Source organism: Mesoplodon mirus, assembly GCF_964341445.2.
Source record: "Mesoplodon mirus genome assembly, contig: HAP1_SCAFFOLD_759, whole genome shotgun sequence".
Taxonomy (NCBI): domain Eukaryota; kingdom Metazoa; phylum Chordata; class Mammalia; order Artiodactyla; family Ziphiidae; genus Mesoplodon; species Mesoplodon mirus.
The window spans coordinates 202,769-227,107 of NW_028295273.1; the positions used below are offsets into that span (position 1 = coordinate 202,769).

The 24,339-nt window shown below is 44.9% G+C and overlaps 1 protein-coding gene across 1 annotated transcript in view; it reads right to left on the minus strand.

Moving 5' to 3' along the window:
• Window positions 1-24,339, minus strand: part of LOC309797587 (forkhead-associated domain-containing protein 1-like) — a gene marked incomplete at both ends in the record, with an annotated part of 37,890 nt that overhangs the window by 7,822 nt on the left and 5,729 nt on the right. The window contains one exon of the mRNA XM_082646079.1: window positions 9,767-9,973. Coding sequence (XP_082502205.1) covers window positions 9,767-9,973 — 207 coding nt within the window. The remainder of the gene's footprint in view (window positions 1-9,766; window positions 9,974-24,339) is intronic.

Below are 24,339 nucleotides of genomic sequence, written 5' to 3' on the forward strand. Positions count from 1 at the left end.
AGACGGGTAATAATTCTATGTCCCCAAGAAAAGGGTAAATCACGTACGGGGCTTCAGTGTGAGAAATCAGGGTTATACATTTAGAACACAGAACCGCCAAGTTATACATTATTTTTAGGTTTTGGAACTTAAAAGAATTAAGTCCCTTTGAGCTGTTCAGAAAAGCCATTCGTTTGGGTTTTTCCCAGCTGTGTTAAAGGAGATCTGGCCCATCTAATTTTCCCATTTTCTTGTAAATCTTCAATCTTACGGTTTTTCCTTTCCTTTCAAGTTCTAATCAGCTTCCTGGTCAGTCCATAAAATGGGAAATAGAATCTAATGAGAAAACAGCCGGATTTTTGCAAATAGCTTTTGCTACCCCTAGACTTGGCCTGCTTCAATTGGGTCTTGCCAGATAGAGAGACGGAATGAATGAATGAATGAATGATCATCAACTAAGTTCAGAGAAGGAGCAACGTGGTTCTGATTTGGTAACAAAGGGTGTGGTCTGCCAGAGGAAGCAGGACGCGGCCTGGTTCCTGACCGAGTCTGGGTTCTGTCTCAGCAGGATGCTAAGGGTTCAGCCCGCGCTCCCGTCTCCACCTCCCCCGATGTCATTTGCATCGCCTGTAGACATCTGGTGACAACACAGCCTCAGGGGTCCTTTTGTGTGAGTTTCTGCTGCAGAGGCCGAGCCTGAGGCTGTCTGCTGCCCCGTGCCCTCCACTTCACTGGTCTCGGGAAATCGCCTTTGATATAAAACACCCAGCCTCAGGAGTTCTCATCACATAAGTAAGTCCCCACGGGACCTGTAAGAGCACAGGGTAGAGGAAATCCTACAAGGTCAGGTAGGAGATGACAAAGCTTGACCAGAAAGAGGCTTTGTTCTGAAGGGCACCATACTCTCTGGTCATTCACTCAGTTGCCGGCTTCTCAACCCCCGGTACAGTAAAGCCACATCCTCCTCAACAACGGGCCCTATTCAGAGGTCCCAGGAATGTGGAAACATCACCCTTCTTGGGGATGGACAACTAAGGCCCTGACTCTGAGCTTCTCATCACACCAGTTCACCACAGGAGAGAAATGAGCAACTCTGCTTCCTTGGAGACTGGCCTGGGACTTTTCCAATGGAAAAGTGGATTATTCGTCATTTTCCTCCCCCCAGATCCTTAGTGGCAAATCCTGTTAGGAAGGCTCCACTTAGGCAATAGGAATGCTTCCTAATGTCATGGACATCTTCTTTGTTTTTGCCTCCCCTGCATCCATTTCTTCCATCTTCTGGATGGGCACCTTAATTTTTTTTCAGGGAAGACACCCTTTCCCTGACAATCCTGAGTCCATAGAACTCTGACCCTTCCACCCCAGGGGTGAGACCATAAACCAGGCCTGGCCAATCAGAGCATTCCTGGCCCATGGCCTCAGTGATTGGTTCAGGGGAAGCCACGTGATCCAAGCCACTGTCAATGAAGATGCTGGCTCTATCCCTGGAACTGCTACTTTGTAGGGTGCTGGGGCTGCTGGTGGCCACTTTCCTACAGGTGAGGCAAGAGTCTGTCTGAGATTGGGAAGCTAACAGGGAAGAAAGAGTCAGATTCCTGACCATGATTTGGGCGCCTGGATCCAGCTGGGCCTAAGCTGCAGCTTTTGGCCTTTTCAGTTCCATGAGCTTTTTTTTTTTTTTTTTTTTTTTTTGCCTAGGCTAGTTTTAGTTGGTTTTCTGATACTTGCAAACAATCAAATTTCCTGGACAGTATGCTTACTGAGACTTTAGCATAAGCATCACTATGTACTCAGAGTGAAAGTTGTTTTAAAGGTTATGACATGCTCAAATAAAACCCACCAGACTGTCATCATGCACCAAATTTACCTTTCAACTTATAAAAGTAAAGCAGCATCTCCAGAGAAGAATGATTTAAGACCAAGGAATCAATCATAAGACAAGTAGTAAAACGCTGCTTAGAGAAACTTTGATAGATAAATAGTTCTCTAGCTACAGCAGGCTTCAGACTACAAATCCCAAATTTCTGCTTCAAAAGTGACTCAGGGAAGACATTCCATAGTTTTATTTATTTAGCTTTTTGGCCTCGCCGTGCACTTGTGGGATCTTAGTTACCTGACCAGAAATTGAACCCAGGCCCTCAGCAGTGAGAGCACTGAGAGCACTGAGTCCTAACCACTGGACCACCAGGGAATTCCCAACAGTCCACAGTTTTAAAAGAAAACTTTCCAGTTGAAGAAACAGGCAAAATTTGTAATATGCATCTGTTGTATATATAATATGTTAATGTCTAGTACATTTATCAGATCCATGTCAATGTAATTATATTATTACTATATTTGCAAATGCATATATATGTGTATGTATATTTAGAACCACATATTTCCAGCTCTCTTTTAAAGAGGTATTGAAAAGACTGTTCAAAATTTAGTTTTCCAGCTTGTCTGTTTTTTCTTATTCCTCAGTAAACTTAAGCAATTAACCAGCACATTTCCTGGCACACAGTAAGGCTCAATCTGAGTGAGTTCTTTCTCCCCAGCTCCCCCCTCTATTTTAAGTTCTTCTTTTAGAAACCAAGTCAAATGAAAGAGGCAGTACTGCATAATGTTACAAGCAGAGGCTGGTAAACGTTTTCTGTAGAGCCAGACAGTAAGCATTTCCAGCCCTGTGGGCCATATGATCTGCCCAGCTTACTCTGCCGTTGTAGCCGACAACACAGGCAATACTGAAATGAATGGGATGGCTGTGTTCCCAGGAAACTTTACAAAAGCAGGCGATGGCCCGCATTGGCCTTGGGCCATAACGTGCCGACCTCGGGTTAAGACCTTGGGATCCGGCGTCACACAGACTCTGGTCCGGCTCCCGGCTCTGCTCCTTCTCTGGGACCCTGACGAGTGTGTCATTTCTGTGCCTTGTCTGTAAGACATAGGGATACTAACAGCCATTTCTTAGTCTGTGAGAAGTGGGTGAGATAGTGCACGTGAAATGCTGGGAACACTTCCTGGTCCATAATAAATGAGCATAAAACATTAGCCATCAGGTATGATCACCATCGTCAAAAAAGAAGAAGAAAGGGGGCAACTGAATTTGTCCAGGAACGGCAGCAATATCCCTGGTAAAGAGTTAGTGGATGGACTTCCCTGGGGGCGCAGTGGTTAAGAATCCGCCTGCCAATGCAGGGGACAGGGATTCGAGCCCTGGTCCAGGAAGATCCCACATGCCGCGGAGCAACTAAGCCCATGGGCCACAACTACTGAGCCTGTGCTCTAGAGCCCGCGAGCCACAACAACTGAGCCCGCATGCCACAACTACTGAAGCGCATGCACCTAGAGCCCATGCTCCGCAACAAGAGAGGCCACCGCAATGAGAAACCCGCGCACTGCAATGAAGGGTAGCCCCCGCTCGCCGCAACTAGAGAAAGACCGCGCGCATCAATGAAGACCCAACACAGCCAAAAATAAATAAATAAAATAAATAAAATAATTAAAGAAAAAAAGTTAGTGGAGCCAGGGACTTCCCTGGCCGTCCAGTGGTTAAGATTCCACGCTTCCAATGCAGGGGGTGCAGGTTTGATCCCCGGTTGAGGAACTAAGATCCTGCATTGGTGTAGCCAAAAAAAAAGTTAGTGGAGCCAAACAAGCAAGGAAGCCAGATAACTGAAAATGCATTTTCTTCTATTATCAGTGGCTTTCGTTTTTACCCACATAATGAATCATCCCCTGTCAGAGTGTGAAATTGCAGGTTGGACTGGGAATTGCAAGACCTTCCTTAACCGCTGGGCAGTGAAGGACCTGCCTGGGCTCTCACGGCCCCACGATGCTTCGTGCTATTAGGAAAAGCCTCCAAGGGACTCAGGAGAGCTGGCTTTTAATCCTGTCTCTGGATCTATATGACTGATGCCTAACCTTGGGGAAGTCGCTGAAACTCTCTGAGCCTCAGTTTATGCCATGATAGGGGTGGTCCCAGGGACCTCTATAAAAACAACTGAAGGGGGAAAGGGGACCTGGGATTAATGAGTAGCTCCTTGGCAGAAATTGGAAATTGAAGCTCAGAAAGGTAAAGTCAGTTGCAGCTGGCATTTCAACTTGGGTCCATCTAACTCCAAAGGCCTTGCTTTCTCGATTGTGTTCTGCAGAGCTTCCCCATTAAAGCAGCAAGGAATATTGGCCGACAGAGGGCGCTCTTCTCGCAAGACAGGACGTCATGACATTGCAGGGACAGAGGACAGTATCCAGGAGCCACGTGGGAGAGTCTGGCTGGACTGGGAACAGGGCAGAGCAGGCTACAGGGAAGGCCAGACACAGGCAGTCATGGGGATGGGGGCTGCCGCCAAGGAGCTGTCAACCCCCTCATGGAACAACTCGGCACGTCATTTGTGGCGCCTGGCTTCCTTTTTCATTCTGGCCATTTCCATCCGTTTTGCCGTATTTCAGAACAGAGAAAGACACGATTGATACATACGGGTGACGTGGGTTTCCTTACTCAGCTGCCTTGTAAGAACGGCGCCACTGTGACTAGCACAGCTTGTTTCCACACCTCCTTTCCCAGAGCTCAGAAAGCACGAGTAAAGGCAACAACCAACAAAACCCACAACACGGCAGCACACCTGACTCTGGGACTTCAATTTCCCACGCCTGGTGCCAAGACTCTATGGGATTAATCAACGGTTTCTTCAGGGCATTGCAGATGGCCCTGCGGGTTTTGTCCTGCACAGTTTCAGTGGGCGCCATCCACATGGACTACGTTGTGAATGGTGACCCTGGAGTTGTGCAATATGGCAGCCCTAGGTTATACTTTGATGAGAGAGGTATAATTTACAAAGTATGGTCCTGGGGGCTTCCGTGGTGGCGCAGTGGTTGAGAGTCCACCTGCCGATGCAGGGGACACGGGTTTGGGCCCCGGTCCGGGAAGATCCCACATGCCGCAGAGCGGCTGGGCGTGTGAGCCTTGGCCTCTGAGCCTGCACGTCCGGAGCCTGTGCTCTGCAACGGGAGAAGCCACAACAGTGAGACGCCCGTGACCACAAAAAAAAAAAAAAAAGGATGGTCCTGGGCACAACCTGGCTGCCAATGCACTTTGTCAAACAAGAGTTTTTCTTTATATTTTTCCATCTTGTATGTTATTCTATGGGTAATTTATCTGCAAATATATTTATCTGCTAGCGGGGGCAGGTCTTGGGAGGTTTCCCTGTCCAAAAGGACACTTACAAAGGAGGCATCTTGGCTGCTCCATGCTGGTTTGCTTGACTCTAAAGCTGAGGGTTATCATGTGCTTATTAGGTGCCAGATGCTGGACTACGCAATTTACGCACTTTGCCCACTTAATACCACAGTCACTCAAGGTGGTAGGAACTATTGTTACAGGAGTGGGGACCGAGGCTCTGAGAGGTAGATGATTTGTGCACGTCCAGTATAAAAGCCGGTCAAGAGCAGGGCTGGGACGGCGCTGGAGTCAGCCTGACCTCAGGGCACGTGCTCTAACCACTGTGACATCTGCAAACACATCTGGATTCCTAAGCGCCCCGCACCTCACCCCCCTCCCCCAGTAAAATGCTGTCACACCCTCCTCTATTGGTTAGGGTCACCACAAAACCTGAACTAAATGCTTTCATTTGGGAACTCTTTGTCGGGAGAAGAACAGTTCTCATCATACTTAATCTGTATGATATCAGGGCAGTCCTCCGTGGAAACTCCATCCAAGGAGGAAACACAGCGCCCTCACCAGGGACCCCAAAATCAATTGGAAACAAGAATAGGCCGGAAGCAAGACGGCCACGAATTTTTTAGAAAAACTGGGCTTCAAAATATTTGATGACAGATGCTCTTCAATACCTCTCCCTTTTCCCCTCTTCCTTTCTCTTCTTTTAAATAGCCAGCAGGTTGGGGACATCAGGAAGTGGAATTTGTAGGAAGGTGTCAGTCAGTCCACAGGCTGCCCTCACACGGACGCTGCAAAGGACCCCTGCATGAATATGAGCATCATGGATGGAAGCTTCTCAAGCTGGGGACGCCCCGGCAGAGAGCACTTTTGAGAAGATGGGGCTGTGGAGAGTCCTGCAAAGTGCCCTGGGCACAGGCCAGGGGAACACTTGTGCAGCTGCCTGCAGTCAACCAAGGAATGAAGCAAGGTGCAAGTGCGTGTAGGAATAAGAATTGAAAAACTCCGTGTATATTCGAGTGACCGTGAGAGTATGCTTTCCTCGGTGTGAAAACCAGTCAAGGCTACTGCTCCAGCTAGCATCAGACTAAATGGTTTTCTCCCCTCCTTTTTCCGCAAGTGGGGATAGTGTTTAATTTGCACTGACAAGCTGTGTGGCCCTGGGGAAATTACTTAACCTCTCTGAGTTTCGGATTCCTTGTCTGTAAAATGGGGATCATGGGAGAACCCATCTCATAGGTTGCTGTGAGCGTGAAATAAGGGAGAGCAGGTGAATTGCTTAGCACAGTGCTGTTCACGTCAGTGATTCCTCCTGCTGCTCTCCTGGTTTCTCTTCTTACAAAACATCTTCTTCCGTCTTATCTGCTCAAGGTTAGAGGTCGTCATCACTGTTTCCCACAATTATATAAGAAGCACCTTGTAAAATAAAGTCCCCATTCCATAGTTGTACACCCGTGTTCATAACAAACTTACTCAAAATGGCCAAAAGGTGGAAGCAACCCAAGTGGCCATGGATGGATGAGCAGATAAACAAAATGTGGTGAATCCATACAATGAAATATTCAACTGGAATGAACCATGAGGATATCATACTAAGTGAAATAAGATGATCGCAAAAGGACAAACAATGTAAGATTCCATTTATATGAGGAACCTAGAATAGTCCAATTCACAGACACAGCATGGTGGGAGGGGAGGAAGGAAGCAGGGGGTTTGATTTGATGGGCTTAGAGTTTCAGTTTGGGAAGATGAACAAAGTTCTGATGATGGATGGGGATGATGGCTGCACAACAGTGTGAATAGATTTAATGCCACTGTGAACTGTACACTTAAACATGGTTAAGATGGTAAATTTTATGTGTATTTTACCATAATTTTGAAAATTAAAAGTTAAAAACAAACCCCAAAATGAAATACCTCCAAGGTTTCTCCAAGGTTTGGGGTGATAGAAATGGATGAAAGTGTTCTGAAAGCAGGTTGTGGTGATGGCTGCACAACTCCATCAATATATTCAAATTGATTGAATTGGACACTTAAAATGGGTGAAGTTACTGTTATGTAAATTGTACTTCAGTGAAGCTGTTAAGAGCAAGCAAGCAAACAAACACTTGCTGTGATCCGGAGGAAACTTTGGAGGATGAAGGAGCTGTTCACTGTCTTGATTGTGGCTGTGGTTTCACAGGTGTACCCATATGTCAAAGCCCATCCACTTACAGACTTTAAACATGTGCCGTTTATGGCATGTCAATTATATCTCAAGAAAGCTGTGTTTTAAAAAGGCAGAACAGTATTCCATATATAAACAAACTCCTTATAATATATTAAACTCCTTAGAATATATTAAACAATATAATTTATTAAACAATGCCTCCTTTGTTTTGTTTTTTTTTTTTTTTTTTTTTTTTTTGCGGTATGCGGGCCTCTCACTGTTGTGGCCTCCCCCGTTGCGGAGCACAGGCTCCGGATGCGCAGGCCCAGCGGCCACGGCCCACGGGCCCAGCCGCTCCGCGGCATATGGGATCCTCCCAGACCGGGGCACGAACCCGTATCCCCTACATCGGCAGGCGGACTCTCAACCACTGCGCCACCAGGGAGGCCCTAAACAATGCCTCCTTTGGATGGAAATTTAGGTTTCAAATTTTATGCCCCTATCAATAATATTTCAATAAATATCTTTGTAGGAAAAAAAAAAAGAAAAAAATGCAGATATTATTTGCTGCTCCCCTATTCTTCTCCCCACAGGCAAGCCACAGAGTCAGAATTTCCCAGGGAGGGGGCCTGGGAACCTGTAATTTTACTGAACATTCCTGAAAATTCCTTGGAATCAGACATGTTGGGGCACATTGATTCAAACTTCATGAACTTGGATTTTCAGGCTTGGGAGTGTGAAATCCCCTTTTCTTTGATCCCTAAAAAATTCTGTAAGTGTTCCATACAAATGATTCTAAATTTCGGTTTCCCTCCTATTGGCGGTGCATCAGAATCATCAGGGAGCTTGTGAGAATGCATATTCCCAGGCCCTACTCCCAGGGAGGATGTGTATGGTTGCCAGATTTCGCATAAATAAAGAAATGAATAAATCAATATATAATAAACTATAGGGTGTCCGTTAAATCTGAAGTTCAGATAAACACCGAATAATTATTTTAGCATAAGTGGTTCCTTGCAATACTTGGGCCACACCTGTACATAACAATTATTTGTTGCTTCTCTGAAATTCAGATTTAACTGGGTGTCCTGTATTTCATCTGGGAATCCTAAGTATGAGTCCTCAGGCCTGGGGTGAAGCCCACATCTGCACTGTGGGTCTGCTCCCCACGTGCTTCTGACGAGGCGGATCCTTAGAACCCATGTTGAGAACCCCTGATCAGGTCAACACCTTCTGGGTCAGGAGCCCCTCCTCAGGGCGGCCAGTGGATCCCAGTGCATCCCACAAGTGAGCACACTTTAATGTTGGTCCAAGGAGGAAAAGGGGGCTGAGAAGCAGCAGGAGAAAACTGTCCCAGGTTTTCAAAGCCAAACGTGGTGGATGCGGTGTCACGAGCCCTGCAGCCTGAGGGACGGTGCTCATCTTCTCTGAGTGGGTATTTAGGGCTGCCTAGGGGACCCACACCCAGGATTCTGCCTAGATTCTCTAAACTTTATTTATTTATACCCAGCCTCGTCCCCGAAAGGACTTTAAGCCTCGGAGGTCTCAGTCCATGCAGCGTTCTTGGTGCTGGGGAGTGAGGTTAACACGCCGTCTCTCTGGGACACACACGACAGGTATTAATTGTGTGCTCACCACGAATGGGCATTATTCTGGGAGTTTTACAATTAGAACCATCTCATTTAGCCCTCGAGATAAGCCTGCAAGGTCATTGCTGTCGTTGGCCCCATTTTGTAGATGAGGAAACCGAGGTTCCGAGGGGTCCAATGGTTTGTGCAAGAGTGCACCGAGTAGGCCAGTGGCAGAGCTGGGGTTCTGACCCAGGACTGTGTTGCTAACCAGCCCCCATCCTGCCTCCCTACTGAACCAGATACTTCTGGTGACTGAGCTTTGCTGGGCGAATTTTGGCTTACGTTCCGCTTAACCTGGGGCCATACCTTAGGTCCTGATCCCGGGAACATTTCTGATCCGGTGTGATAACAGCTGGCAGGCCTTGAGCGTCTACTCTGGCCAGAGACTTTGACTTTTTATACATAGATACTCTCTCAACGCCCTGCACCGCTGAGAAGACCCAGACCCAGGCATACAGAGAAGCCTGGCCGAGGTCACAAAGCTAGGAAGTTGCAGAGCACTGATCTGCCTAAAAAGGAAGCATCCATCTCTGCATCTTCAAAAGCACACACTTGCTTTCCACCTCCCCTCGCCAAGCTTCACTTTTCAGGAAAACGCTCTCCCTCGGGGCTGGTCGCTAGGCAACCCTTGCATGTAATTCCACGAAATGCCCAGAAGAGGGCGCGAGGACTCGCTCTCCCCGGGCACCCACGCGATGGGGCTGAACTTCGCAGAATCGCGAAAGGAAGAGTGACGCGCTCCAGACGAACTCCACCTGTGGCCGTACCCGAGCCCTAGGCTGCACGGAAGGTGACACAACACGGCACCTCTGCACCCCACCCCACCCCACCCCCGCAGGGGCCTGGACTCACCGAGGCTGGGTTTTCGATGACCAGTTCGTAGGTCAGCCCTCTGGACCCAAACCTCAGGATGTCTCCGGGTAGGAGCTTCACAGCCACGTTCTGAATGTGGCACTCATTGACGAACGTGCCGTTGCAGGAATTGAAGTCGTGGAGAACAAAGCTGCTTTCGGCCTCATTATATTCAATGAGTGCGTGATGGTTGTCGACGTCTGCAGACTGAAATGCAGAAGGGGGACAGTCAGAGCCAGGAATCTCAGGAATAACAAGGAATAACTAGTGCCACTGACACTGGGGGCCCCAATGTGCTAACCACTTCATCTGGCTGGACGGTCACTGCAATCCTCATTTTAAGAGGAGGATGCTGAGGGTCAGAGAGGTTAAGTGACTTGCCTAAGGCCACACAGCTAGTGAGTGGAGGGTCACCAGACCCTGACAGCAGACCGAGACTAGATGCCCAGTTTTGGGGTAGGGCGTCAGGCAACACAGAGGCAAGAGGGAACTCGGGGGGAATTGGCCAGGAATTGGCCACGTGATAGTTCTCTGATCCCATGCAAGTATCCTTTTGGTTGTCCCGAGTGGCAAGACAGCAGAAATGGTCCAACACAAACCAGAAAGGTCAGTTGGCAAGTGACAACTGTCCATTTACTGCAAGTGTTAAAGTTCAGGGGAGGTTTTGTAATAATTGTTGTTTTCATTTGTTTGTTCTATTCATTTTTAAAATAACATGTTTTTTCTAATAATGCAGAAAATGAGAACTAGAGAAAAACACAAAGAAGACATTAAAATCACTTAGACTCCCGTCCCCCAGAGGCAGGCACTGAGAACACGGTGGTTCACATCATTCCAGTCTTTTCTCTATGCTTACAATCTTTTTAAAAAGTTTAAACACGGGCCTCCCTGGTGGCGCAGTGGTTGAGAGTCCGCCTGCCGATGCAGGGGATACGGGTTCGTGCCCCGGTCTGGGAGGATCCCATATGCCGCGGAGCGGCTGGGCCCGTGAGCCATGGCCGCTGAGCCTGCGCATCCGGAGCCTGCGCGTCCGGAGCCTGTGCTCCGCAACGGGAGAGGCCACAGCAGTGAGAGGCCCGCATACGCAAAAAGAAAAAAAAAAAAAAAAGTTTAAACACAATTGAGCTCACACCACAAAACATAGTTTTATAACTACCTTTTAAAAGCCTTGGTGTATAATGAAGGTTTATCCCATGTGATTAATTATTACTGTTGCTTCTTAAAAGCTACTCAGAATTACCAAAGATGATCTATTTTTCAATAGGAGCCCTGGTGTGACCACATTTCCCTCAAAAGAGAGAGACCCCAGACAGTGATTTGTCAGTGGCGTCAGAAACCTCCTGTGTAACCACTTTAATAAGAAGAATGAGCAAAACTCGGCACCAAGGAGGAAATATCACATCCCCCCCTGGCCCCGGCGCCCTGGACTATGGGCTGCAGGGCACGTGCGAAGTCCTCTGTCTTCTCAGGACACTGCCTATGAGCCATCCACTCCAGCCTGAGACTTTGCAAATATTTTCTAAGTCAGTCTTCTCAGAGTGCCTCATCCAACTTTCATAGAGAGTACTTGGACTTAGAAATCTATACTAATGTCCCACAATATAATTATAACCAATAGCTTTTATTAATAATAGCTTATAGTATATGAATAGATAATAATATAACTGCATATATTAGTAGAATATATTAATGACACATTATGTGTAATTACACAAATGCCAGGAAATTTGCTAAGTGCTTTACTGCATTATCCCGTTTCATCTTCACAATAATTCAAAGGGATACTTCCTCATTTCAAAAAAAATTTAATTTTTTATTGAAGTCTAGTTGATTTACAATGTTGTGTTAGTTTCAGGTGTACAGCAAAGTGATTCAGTTATACATATATATAATATCTATTCTTTTTCAGATTCTTTTCTATCACAGGTTACTGCAAGATATTGAATATAGTTCCCTGTGCTGTACAGTAGGTCCGATAGTTACTCATTTCTTAGATGAGGAAACTGAGGCATAGAACGATTAAGTGTGCCCACAGTCAGCCACTTTGACTTGCTTGGCTTGTTCCCAGGTTTGCCTGATTCAAATGACTGTGCCTTTACCCACTTTTCAAATTCCTACCAAACACTTTGGCACTTAAAATACTGAAACACAAGAAGAAAGCAGGAGTAGCTCTATTAATTTCAGGCAGAGCCAACTTCAGAGGAAGGAAAGTTATCAGGGATAAAGAGAGGCGATACATAGTGATAAAGGGGTCGATTCTCCAAGCAGACATAACAGTCCTTCATTGTATGTACCCAACAATAGAGCATCAAAGTATGGAAGGCAAAAACTGATAGGACTGCAAGGAGAAGCAGATGAATCCATCATGGTAGCTGGAGACCTCAACAGCCCTCTGTCAGTGACGGGCAGACCCACCAGGCAGAAAATTAGTAAGAATGAAGTTGAACTGAACAGCACTACCATCATCTGGATCTAACTGGCAACCACACAGCTTCATCCCACAGCAACAAAACACACATCCTTCTCAAGCTCCCATGGAACATTCACCAAGCAGACCACATTCCAGGCCACGAAATATACCTCAACAAATGTAAAAGAATACAAATTATGCAAAGTACGTTTTCAGAACACAATGGAATTAGGCTAGAAACCAATACCAGAAAGACAGCTGGAAAATCCCCAAATATTTGGAGATTAAACAACATACCTCTAAATAACAGATGGGTCAAGGAGGGAGTCTCATGGGAAATAAAAATTTATCTTGAGCTAAATGAAAATGAAAATACAACCTATGAAAATTTGCAAGATGCAGTGAAAGCAGTGCTTGGAGGGAAGTTTATGGCATTGAAGGCATACATTTGAAAAGATCTAAGCTTCCACCTTATGAAACTAGAGAAAGAAGAGCAATATAAGCCTACCACAAGCAGAAGAAAAGAAGCAATGAATGAAATAAAAAGCAGGAAAACAAGAGAGAAAAGTCAGCAAAATAAAGAGCTGTTTGGTCTTTTTTTTTTTTTTTTTGTAAAGATCAATAAAATTGACAAACCTCTAGCAGGATAACCAAGAAAAAAAGAGAGAAGATACAAATTACTCAAATCAGAAATGAGGGCTTCCCTGGTGGCGCAGTTGTTGAGAATCCGCCTGCCGATGCAGGGGACACGGGTTCGTGCCCCGGTCTGGGAAAATCCCACATGCCGCAGAGCAGCTAGGCCCATGAGCCATGGCCGCTGAGCCTGCGCGTCTGGAGCCTGCGCTCCACAACAGGAGAGGCCACAACAGTGAGAGGCCCGCGTACCGCAAAAAAAAAAAAAAAAAAAAGAAATGAAAGCGATGGCATCACTACTGATCTCATGGACACTGAAGGGATACTAAAGGAATATTATGAATAATTCTATGCCCACAGATTTTATAAGTTAATGAAGTGGACCATTTCCTTGAAAGACACAATCTACTGAAACTCACACAAGGAGAAATAAATACTCTGAATAGACTCATATCTAGTAAAGAATTTGAATCAATAATGAATAACCTTCCAAAATGGAAAGCACCAGGCCTGGATGGGTTCACTGGTCAACTCTATCAAACATTAAGGAAAGAATGATCCCAGTTCTCAATAATCTCTTCCAGAAAATAGAAGAAGAGAGAACACTTCCCAGCTCATTCTGTGAGGCCAAGCTTATTCTAATAGCAAAACCAGATAAAGATATTGCAAAACAGGAAAATTGCAGACCAATACCTCCCATGAACATAGATGCAAAATCCTCAACAAAATATTAGCAAATTGAATCCAGTGATGTATAAAAAGACTTCTACACCACAGTCAAGTGGGATTTATTCCAGGTATGCAAGGCTGGTTCAACATTTGGAAATCAATTAATGTAATCCATCACATCAACAGCGTAGAAAAGAGAAATCGCATTATCATAACAGTAGATGCAAAAAGAGCATTTGACAAAATTAAACACCATCCATGATAAACTAACAAACCACCAAACCACCACAACAACTCTTGGCAAATTAGGGATGGAGGGGAACTTCCTCAACCTGATAAAGTACATCTATAAAAACCCTAAAGCTAACGTCATATTTAATGGTGAGAAACTAGAAACTTTCCAATTAAGATCAGGAATAAGGTGAAGATGTCCCCTTTCACCATGCATTTTCAACATTGTACTGTATGTCCTAGCTAATGCAACAAGGCAAGAAAAGAGAATAAAAGATAGATTGGGAAGGAAAAAGAAATCTTCTTTGGTGAGGTGTTTGTTCAGATCTTTTGCCCATTTTGCAGATGGCATGATTGTCTATGCAGAAAATCCCAAAGAACCGACAGAAAGCCCTCCTGGAACTAATGAGCAATTGTACCCAGGTTGCAGAATACATGATTAATATACAAAAGTCAATTGCTTTCCTATATACCAACAATGAACAAGTGGAATATGAAATTAAAAACACAACACCATTTACATTAGCACCAAAAAAAAAAATGAAGTACTTAGGAATAAATCTAACAAAATACTTAGCTATATGAAGAGGTATATGAAGAAAACTACAAAATGTTGATGAAAGAAATCAAAGTAGTCTAAATAAATGAAGAGATATTTCATGTTTATTTGAAATTCCTTAATGATATATGATGTTTAACATCTTTTCATATGCTTATTTGACATCTGTAGATTTTCTTTGGTGAGGTGTCTGTTGAGCTCTTTTGCCCATTTTTAAGTTGGGTTGTTTGGTTTCTTATTGTTGATTTTTAAGACTCATTTATATTGTTTATTTATTTATTTTATTGAAATGTAGTCGATTTACAATGTTGTATTAATTTCTGCTGTACAGCAAAGTGATTCAGTTATACATATATATACATTCTTTTTAAAATATTCTTTTCCATTATGCTTTATCACAGGATATTGAATATAGTTCCCTGTGCTCTACAGTAGGACCTTGTTGTTTCTCCATCCTGGATGTAACAGCTCACATCTGCTAACCTCAACCCCCCACTCCATCTCTCCCTCAACCCCCTCCCCCTTGGCAACCACAGTCTGTTCTCTATATCCATGAAGACTCATTTATTTTGGATACATGCTTACAGCATCTTTCTTCATAACTGCCAAAAACTGGAAGCAACCAAGATGTCCTTTAAAAGGTAAATGGATAGACAAATTGTGGTACATCCATACAATGAAATACTAGTGATAAAAATAAATGAGTTATCAAATAACAAAAAAGACATGGAGGAATCTTCAATGCATATTGCTTAGTGAAAGAACCTAGTCTGAAAAGGTTACATACCATATGATTCCAACTGTATTAAATTCTGGAAAAAGTAAAACTATAAGGAGAGTAAAAGATCAGTGCTTGCCAGGGGCACGGGGGCTCTGGGGCTCAGAATGAAGAGGAGGGGCACAGAGGATTTCAGGGCAGTGAAAATATTTTTTATGATACTGTAATGGTGGATACTTGTCACTATACATTTGTCAAAAGGAAAGAACGTACAACGCAAAGAGTGAACCCTAATGTAAACTATGGACTTAGTTAATAATAGCATATCAATATTGGTTCATCAGTTGTAACAAATGTACCGCACTAATGCATGATGTTAATAATAGGGGAAACTGTGTGTATTGGAGGGGTGGATATATGGGAACTCTCTCTATTCTCTGCTCAATTTCCTGTAAACCTAAAACTGTTCAAAAAATAAAGTATTTAAAAAAATGAAAACACATTAGTTCTTTGGAAAATGTCACCCACATCATCTTCATCACCATTGCCATTGATCTTTGTGTCCTTTGAACATTTGATAACCCATGAATGAGAGAAATTCTGTGTGTTACATTTTGTTTGTCTCTTGCCAGGCTTCACTGCTTTCAGTTCCTCAAAACCTGTCAAGCCATTATTAAGAAATCAAAGCAAGCAGGAAGTTTTAAATGACTCCACAAATTTGGGTGAGCCTCTACCACATGTTAGGCCAGGAGACAGCTTCCTAGTTTGGCCCTATAATATCACTCGCTCCCTTTACTTGGAAAATTGCTAAATGCTGCTACTGTACAGACGCCCTGCTGCTAATACAGACTGACTCTATAAGCCCCAGCCTACTGAGCTGTCCAACTATGAGATGAACTGTTATTTATTTATTATTATTTTTATTATTATCCTTATCATCCTCTAACATATTTTGAGGGCTTCCTGTGAACTGGGCCCTGCTGAAGCATTTTGTGTGCATTTTTATCATTTAATCTGCATGACAGCCCTAAACAGGGTCTCTATTATTATCTCCATCTTAGAGATGAAGAAGCTGAGACTCAAAAGGTGAAGTGAGAGGACAGCATTACCTTGATACCAAACCCAGACAAAGACACTACAAGAAAACTACAGACCAATATCTCTTATGAACACTGATACCACAATCCTCAACAAAATAGGAGGAAACCGAATTCAACAGTACATTAAAAGGATCATACACTATGACCAAGTGGGATTTATTCTTGGAATGCAGACTTGATGGTTCAACATATGAAAATTAATCCACGTAATACATCACATTAACAGAAAGAAGGAAAAAAATGATCATCTCGATTGATGTACAAAAAGCATTTGACAAAATGCAACACTCTTTCATGATAAAAGCACTCAACAAACAGGGAATACAGGGAAATTACCTCAACATAATAAAGGTCAAATATGAAAGGCCCACAGGTAGCATCATACTCAAAGGTGAAAGACGGAAAGCTTTTCCTCTAATTTCAAGAATAAGATAAGGATACCTGCTTTTGCCACTTCTATTCAACAAAGTACTGGAAGTCCTAGCCAGAGCAATTAGGCAAGACAAAGAAATAAAGGCATCCAAATTCGAAAGGAAGAAGTAAAATTATCTCTGTTCACAGGCAACATGATCTTACATGTACAAAATCCTAAAGAGTCCATGAAAAACCACAACCCTCCTAGAACTAATAAATAACATTCACTAGCAAAATCGTAGGACACAAAATCAACACACAAACATCAGTTGTGTTTCTATATGCTCACAATGAACAATCTGAAAAGGAAGTTAAGAAAATAATTTCATTTACAATAGCATCAAAATGAATAACATATTTTGGGATAAATTTAACCAAGGTGGTAAAAGATGTGTACACTGAAAACTACCAAGTGCTGCTGAAAGAAATTAAAGACACAAATAAATGGAAAGACACCCTGTATTCGTGGGTTGGAAGACTTAATATTGTTAAGATGTCATTACTACACAGCAGGATCTACAGATTCAAAATCCCAACAGCAGTTTTGGCAGAAATAGAAAAATCCATCCTAAAATTCATATGGAATCTCAGTGGGCCCCAAATAGCCAAAAGAATCTTGAGAAAGAAAAGCAAAGCTGGAGGTCTCACACTTCCTGATTTCAAAACTTACTGCATACAAAGGTACAGTAATCAAAACAGTGTGATACTGACATAAGGTCAGGCACATAGGCCAATAGAATAGAATAGAGAGCACAGAAATAAAACTTTGCATGTATGGTCCAATGATTTTTGACAAGGGTGCCAAGATTATTCAATGGGGAAAGAGCAGTATTTTCAACAAATGATGCTGGGAAAGACTGCAAAAGAATTAAGTTGAACTCTTACCTTACACCATGTATAAAAATTAACTCAAAGTGGATCAAAGGCTTAAACATAGTCTAAAACTATAAAACTTTTAGAGGAAAGCACAGGAGGAAAGCTTTATGACATTGGATTTGGCAATGCATTATTGGATATGATACCAAAAGCATAGGCAGCAAAAGTAAAAATAGATAAATTCAACTATATCAAAAATTAAAACTTCAGTGAATCAAAGGACACAATAAACAGGGTGAAAGGCCATCTAGAGAATGGGAGAAAATAGTTGCAAAACACAAATCTGAAAAAGGGTTAATATGAAGAATATATAGAGAACTATAACTCAACAACAACAACAAAAAAGAACCCCCAAATAACTTGATCAAATATGGGCATAGAACTGGAATAGACATTTCTCCAAAGAAGATATATAAATGTCCAACAAGCATATAAAAAGATGCTCAACATTACTAGTCATTAGGGAAATTCAAATCAAAACCACAGTGAGATACCACCTCATACCCATTAGGATGGCTACTATCAAAACCAAACAAACAGCAACAGAAAATAACAAGTGTTGGCAAGGATGTAGAGTAGGGGAACACTTATGCACCGCTGAGAATGTAAAATGGTGCAGCTGATATGGAAAACAGTAGAGCGGCTTCTCAAACAATTTAGAATAAAATTATCATATGATCCAGCAAGTCCACTTCCGGGTATATACCCCAAAGAATTGAAAGCAGGAACTTAAAGAGTTATTTGTACACTCATGTTTATAGTAGCATTATTCACAATTGCCAAAAGGTGGAAGCCACCCAAGTGCCCACTGACTGATGATTGGATAAGCAAAATGTGATCCATCCATACAGTGGAATATTATTCAGTGTAGGAGGAAGGAAATTCTGACACATGCTACAACATGGATGAACCGTGAGGACATGATGTGAAATAAGTGTCACAAAAAGGCAAATTTTGTATGATTCCACTGTGTGAGGTACATAAAGTAGTCAAGCTCATAGAAACAAAATAGAACGGGGGTTGCCAGGAGCTGGGGAAGCGGAAACGGGGAATTGTTGTTTAATGGGTACAGTTTCAGTTTTGCAAAATGAAAAATTCTGAGGCTGGTTGCACAACAATGTGAATAACTTACAACTACTGATCTGTACACTTAAAAGTGGTTAAGACGGTAAACTTTATAGGTATTTTACCATGATTTAAAAAATGGCTAAGATGAAGGGACTCACTCAACATCAGGATGCTGGCACAGGGCAATGTCAGGGTTTGAACCCAAGGCTAATTCCAAAACTTGTACCTTTGATTTGTACCCTGTGATTTTCAGAGTAGAGAGTGATTTAACAATGAGAGAGGAGACAGGCAGGACCTAATATACAAAACAAGTGCATTTTTTAAGGCTCCTGCATTGAAAATGTCTTTAAAAAGTATATAGTGAGTCCATAAAATATTGAGACGTTTAAACTTCTATTAACAATGACCATCTGCTCTGATGACCCCTGTGCTTTAAGGAAGCCTCCTCAGGAAGCTGACTTAGTTATGACATTGCCCTGAGGTTCACTGACATTGTCGCTGAGGTTCGACGTGTACCTGGAACCGTCCTTTGGAGCTAGGTTTCAACCTTGCATCACCTGGCACTGGGAAGCCCCATCTCAGACCATAACCTCCCACTCCCGGCCTTCCTTATCCTCTGTCTCGTCCTCTCCTTGAGTCACGTAGCCTTTGCTCCCTGTTTGCTCCCTATGGGTAATGCCCTATACTCACTCAGCCTGGGCCCTGCTCAAGCTCACCAGCTCCTTCAAGTCCATCCCGGCCCCTAAACCCTCCTGCCACCCTCACACTTCTGTCCTGAGGCTGGCCTAGTGCCCTTTGGGCCCCCCAGCCAGCAGGTCCCTGCTCTCAGGCTTTTCATTCTACTTTGACAACAGCCTCCTAGGTCTTCACCTCCTGCACCTGCCTGCATCCTCTGTCTGCTTCTCCCGACCCTCCTCCATCCCTTTACACGGCGCCTTCTGCCCAGCAGGCCCACCTGTGCGGCTACATCCATGGGCTGATGGGCTCCTTGTGTCTGGTTTCTTGTTGGGTTTGGCCAATGGGGGGGTTAGATATCAGAGCAGGGAGGAGAGAGCTTGGGGTACTTACTCCCCTGGCTTCCATTCTCTGGGGCCACACAGCTTCCCTCAGAGGACTCTACCCAGCCCTCGGGGTCTCCGGGTCCCAGGAAATGCCCCTGCCCCTCACCCCTCAGCTCTGGGTGTGGGAACAGTCCTCACTCATACTAGCTCTGGGCCCTGCACTATCCTTTGAGGTTTCTCTGAGCCCTGCCCACTCCCTATGGAGTCCCTTCAGGAAACTCCCCTCCATCACTCCACACCCCTTTGAATGTGCCTTCAGCTCCCTGCCAGGACCTGGACTTCCCAGGCATGGAGAAGCTCCTAGATGGGACCTTCAAGGCTTCTCCTAGCTGCCAAGGGCCTCCGGGTGGTCCTGCCTTCATCCCACCCTGGTCTGGTCCCTCTCCTCAACCATCTCCTCTTCTGCATCCTCACCTTGACAGTGTAACTTCCGTCTAACCTGTGAACATGCTCACCACCCCCTCGGCCTGGAAACACCGCCTCTTCCCCCTTCCTTTCCTTTATTGTCAAATGGCTTCAAGAGGTTCCTCTCCCGCTGGGTCCTCAACCCACTGCCATTGCCCTCGGGGGCCTCCTCGGGCTCTCGGCCTCCCTGTGACATGTGACACAGTTGTCAGAGAGAGGCACATGGCCTGGTGGTTCAGGGGTTGGGGGAGCAGGGCAACGTGGTGGTTATTAGACTGGGCTCGAGTCCAGCTCTCCTACTTCCTAGCAGGGTGACCTTGGGCAAGTGATACCTCAGCTTCCTCATCTGTAAGGTAACAAAAGGACAGTCTTATAAGCTACTGGTGATGTATAAATGATATAATACATACAAAAGCACTTAGAAGAGAACATAGGGCAAATGGGAAATGTTCTCTGTTATGAGCAAGAGGATGGGCTCTGGAGTTAGAAAGCCTTGAGTTCAAGTCCCACCTCTGCTACCTTCCAGCTGTGCAGCCTGGGGCACGGTTCTTTGCTTCTCTTTGGTTGCTCCCTGAGCAGCAAAAATGAGTTTGATAAGCTGGGCTTCGTAGGATTGACAAAAGGTACTGCTTGGTGACATGTTCAAAGGAGTGGGATAACATTTTTGAAATTAACTTGTGTGTGTGTGTTTGTGTGTGTGTGTGTGTGTGTTTTATCTATTTCTTTTAACCTTTTGGTTCTAGGCTATCCCATCCCCCAGCCCCATCCCCCCACTGCCTCCAGAAAGGGATGTAGTGCAGAAATAGTAAAAAAAAAAAATGGGGTTTTCAAAAGAATAAGGATATGAGGAAACGGCCAGGCGCTGGTGAGACGACGAGTCTGGGATTGGAAGGAAAGAAGAAGCTCCTCTGCTTCCCCGTCAGCTGGATCCTTCCTCCCCGGTCTCCCCGGGAGAGCCCTGTGGACCGGTAAGGCCTCAGGAGAGGCTGGTCCTGAAATCAGACTGCCCGAGCGTGGTGCCCAGTGCCCCAGCCTCCCTCTGTGACCTCAGGCAGGATACTCAGCCTATCTGTGCCTCAACGCCCTCATCTGTAAAGTGGGGCAAACAACACTAACCTCCTAAGGATGAAATGAGTTAATACACTCGAAAGTGCCCAGAACAGTACCTGGCACAAAGCAAGCTGTCTCTGTGATGAATACCCTCAGCCTGGAAGCAGCTCTCTGGCTCCCTCACCTCTCTGACTGCTTCCAGGTCTCCACGCCGGGCTCCTCTCCCCTCAAATGTCCGTTTCCTCCGCACTCTGTCCATGGGCTGGGGCCACTGTGCCACCCCGTCGATTCGCAGGTGTGTATTTCCAACCCCTGGCTCATCTCCAGGCCCCAAACTGCCTGGCCGCTTCCGGGATGTTGAGGTGCTCACTCAACCAGTCCTGCTTCCTGCCCTCTTGGTAACGGTATTATCACCTGCCAGCTCATCCAGCCATCTTTCTCCGTGGCCTGTGGCATTGATCCTACTGATTCTTCCAGAAAGCTCTCAGACCAGTCCCAAAGCAACGGTCCAGTCAGGTGGTAGTATTAATGTGGTGGGCAGAATGGTCTCCCAAAGATGCCCATGCCCTGATCCCCAGAACCTGGGAGTATGCTCCATGACGTGGCCAAAGGGACTGTGCCGATGTCAAGGTTACTAATCAGTGCTCTTAAAAGAGGGAGACTAAGGACTTCCCTGGTGTGGCAGTGGTTAAGAATCCGCCTGCCAATGCAAGAGACACGGGTTCGAGCCCTGGTCCGGGAAGATCCCACATGCCATGGAGCAACGAAGCCCGTGTGCCACAACTACCGAACCTGCGCTCCAGAGCCCACGAGCCACAACTACTGAGCCCACGTGCCACAACTACTGAATCTGCGTGCCTAGAGCCCGTGCTCTACAACAAGAAAAGCCACTGCAATGAGAAGCCCGTGCACCGCAACAAAGAGTAACCCTCACTCGCTGCAACTAGAGAAAGCCTGTGCTCAGCAACGGAGACCAAACCCAGCCAAAAACTTTTAAAAAATTTTTTTAAAAGTGGGAGACTATCCTGGGTTATCCAGGTGGGACTAATTGAACTCCACCAGTCCTTATAAGCAGAGAACTTACTCTGGCTGGATTGGAGAGATAAGTGGTGTTTCTTGCTGGGCCCCCACTTAACAGCCCCAATGCTCCTCTTCCTGGGAAAGCACCAGGTCAACGTTTCCTCTTTACCCAAATCGCCCCCTAGATGGCGCCACCTCAGTCTGTTGCATGAATGAGGATCAGGAGAACATTGATCTCACATTTCACTGACAACCCCCATTCTGGATTCCACAGGGTGGAATTTCCCTAGCTTACTCAATTCTCTTGTTATCTCAGTTAACTGAGAATTTCCAATTTAGATATTAGATGTTCCCAAAGCTAAATTTACACTCAAAAAGTGAAGCTTCTGTTTTTAGAAGCTTGAGTCAGCTCAGTCTGAAACTCAGCCTCACCTCCCCCGTCTAGCTGTGTGATTTGGGCCAGTTCCTTAACCTTTCTGAGTCCCATGTCCATGTCATCAAATGAGGATAATAATGATAATAGTAGTTCTCACCTTCACAGGATTTGTTTTGAGGATATAATTCTGTAAATATATATACAGAACATACATAGATGATGTATAAAGCCATGTGAGATACAGTAAGTAGTCCATAAATGTATGCTGTAGCTATTTGTATTATGTATGCTATTCAAAAGATTATGATCGAAAATTTCTTTCATCTCACATCCATCAGAATGGCTACTATAAAAAAAAAAAAAAAGGGAAGGGCTTCCCTGGTGGTGCAGTGGTTGGGAGTCTGCCTGCCGATGCAGGGGACACGGGTTCGTGCCCCGGTCTGGGAGGATCCCACATGCCGCGGAGCGGCTGGGCCCGTGAGCCATGGCCGCTGAGCCTGCACGTCCGGAGCCTGGGCTCCGCAACGGGAGAGGCCACAACAGTGAGAGGCCTGCGTACTGCAAAAAAAAAAAAAAAAAAAAAAAAAAGGAAATAACAAGTGTTGGTGAGGACGCAGGGAAAGTGGAACCCTTGTGCCCTGTTGTGAGAATGTAACTTGGTGCAGCCACTATGGAAAACAGCATGGCAGTTCCTCAAACAATTAAAAATAAAATTATCATATGATCCAGCAAGTCTACTTTTGGGTATATATCCCAAAGAACTGAAAGCAGGGCCTTGAAGAGATATTTATACACCCATGTTCATAGCATTGTTTGCAACAGCCAAAAGATGGAAACAACCCAAGTGTCCATCAGTAGATGAATGAATAAACAAAATGTGGTGAATCCACACAATGGAATATTATTCAGCCTTAAAAAAGGAAGGAAATTCGGACACATGCTACAGCATGGATGAACATGGACATTATACTCAGTGAAAGCATATTATACTCAGTGAAAGAAGCCAGTCATGAAAAGACAAATACTGTTATGATTCTACTTATATGAGATACCCAGAGTAGCCAAGGTCATAGAGACAGAAAGCAGAACGGTGGTTGCTGGGGGCTGGGATGGGGGGACAAGGGGAGTTGTTGTTTCATGGGTGCAGTTTCAGTTCTGCAAGATTCAAAGAGTTCTGGAGATGGATGGGGGTGATGGCTGCACAACAGTGTGAATATATTTAATGCCACTGCACTGCACACTTAATAAAAGTGGTTAAGATGGTAAATTTTATGTTATGCATATCTTACCACAATAAAAAAAAATGAGAAAAATGAGATCACGATCTAGCCCTTTCCTCTGAACATTTTCCTCTTGGAAGCCCTCCATCTGCTGGTGAGAAACTAGTCCCATCAATTGCTGTGGTGGGTACTGACCAATGAAACCAGCTGCCAGTTCCCAAACAGGGGACAAAACATTCCCTGAGGACTGGTGAGACCAAACAGGTGAACCCCCAGAGCAAGGAGCACTTGGGGAGAAGCCAAGGGTGAGGTGGGGGTGAGGGGGGAGGATGGGAGCACGACCCAGGCAGGAGGACAAGCGCGATGCAGATGGGGAGCCAGCAAGTGCACCCTCCCAGGCCTGTTTCATTCCGTGGATTTCCCCACAGAGAGTCCACCTGTCACCTTCTGTCTCAAAATGCAGGTGTTCGCTTAGAATAACAGAAATGTGAATTAAAATGACACAGGTACCATACTTCACCCCGTAGATCAGTGAAGATCCAATGGGGGGTCAGCACCCTAGGCTGGGGAGGGAGTGGGAGACGGGCGTCCACTGCTGGCAGGACACCACATCCGGAAACCTCTGGTGGGCAATTTGGCCATGCCCATCAGAGTTACAGCTGTATGTGTCCTTTGACAGAGCAGACATACCTGCACGTCCGTGAAATGATGCAAATAATAGGAGAATCCCAGCAGCCTTGTTTAATAATAATAAACAAGATTA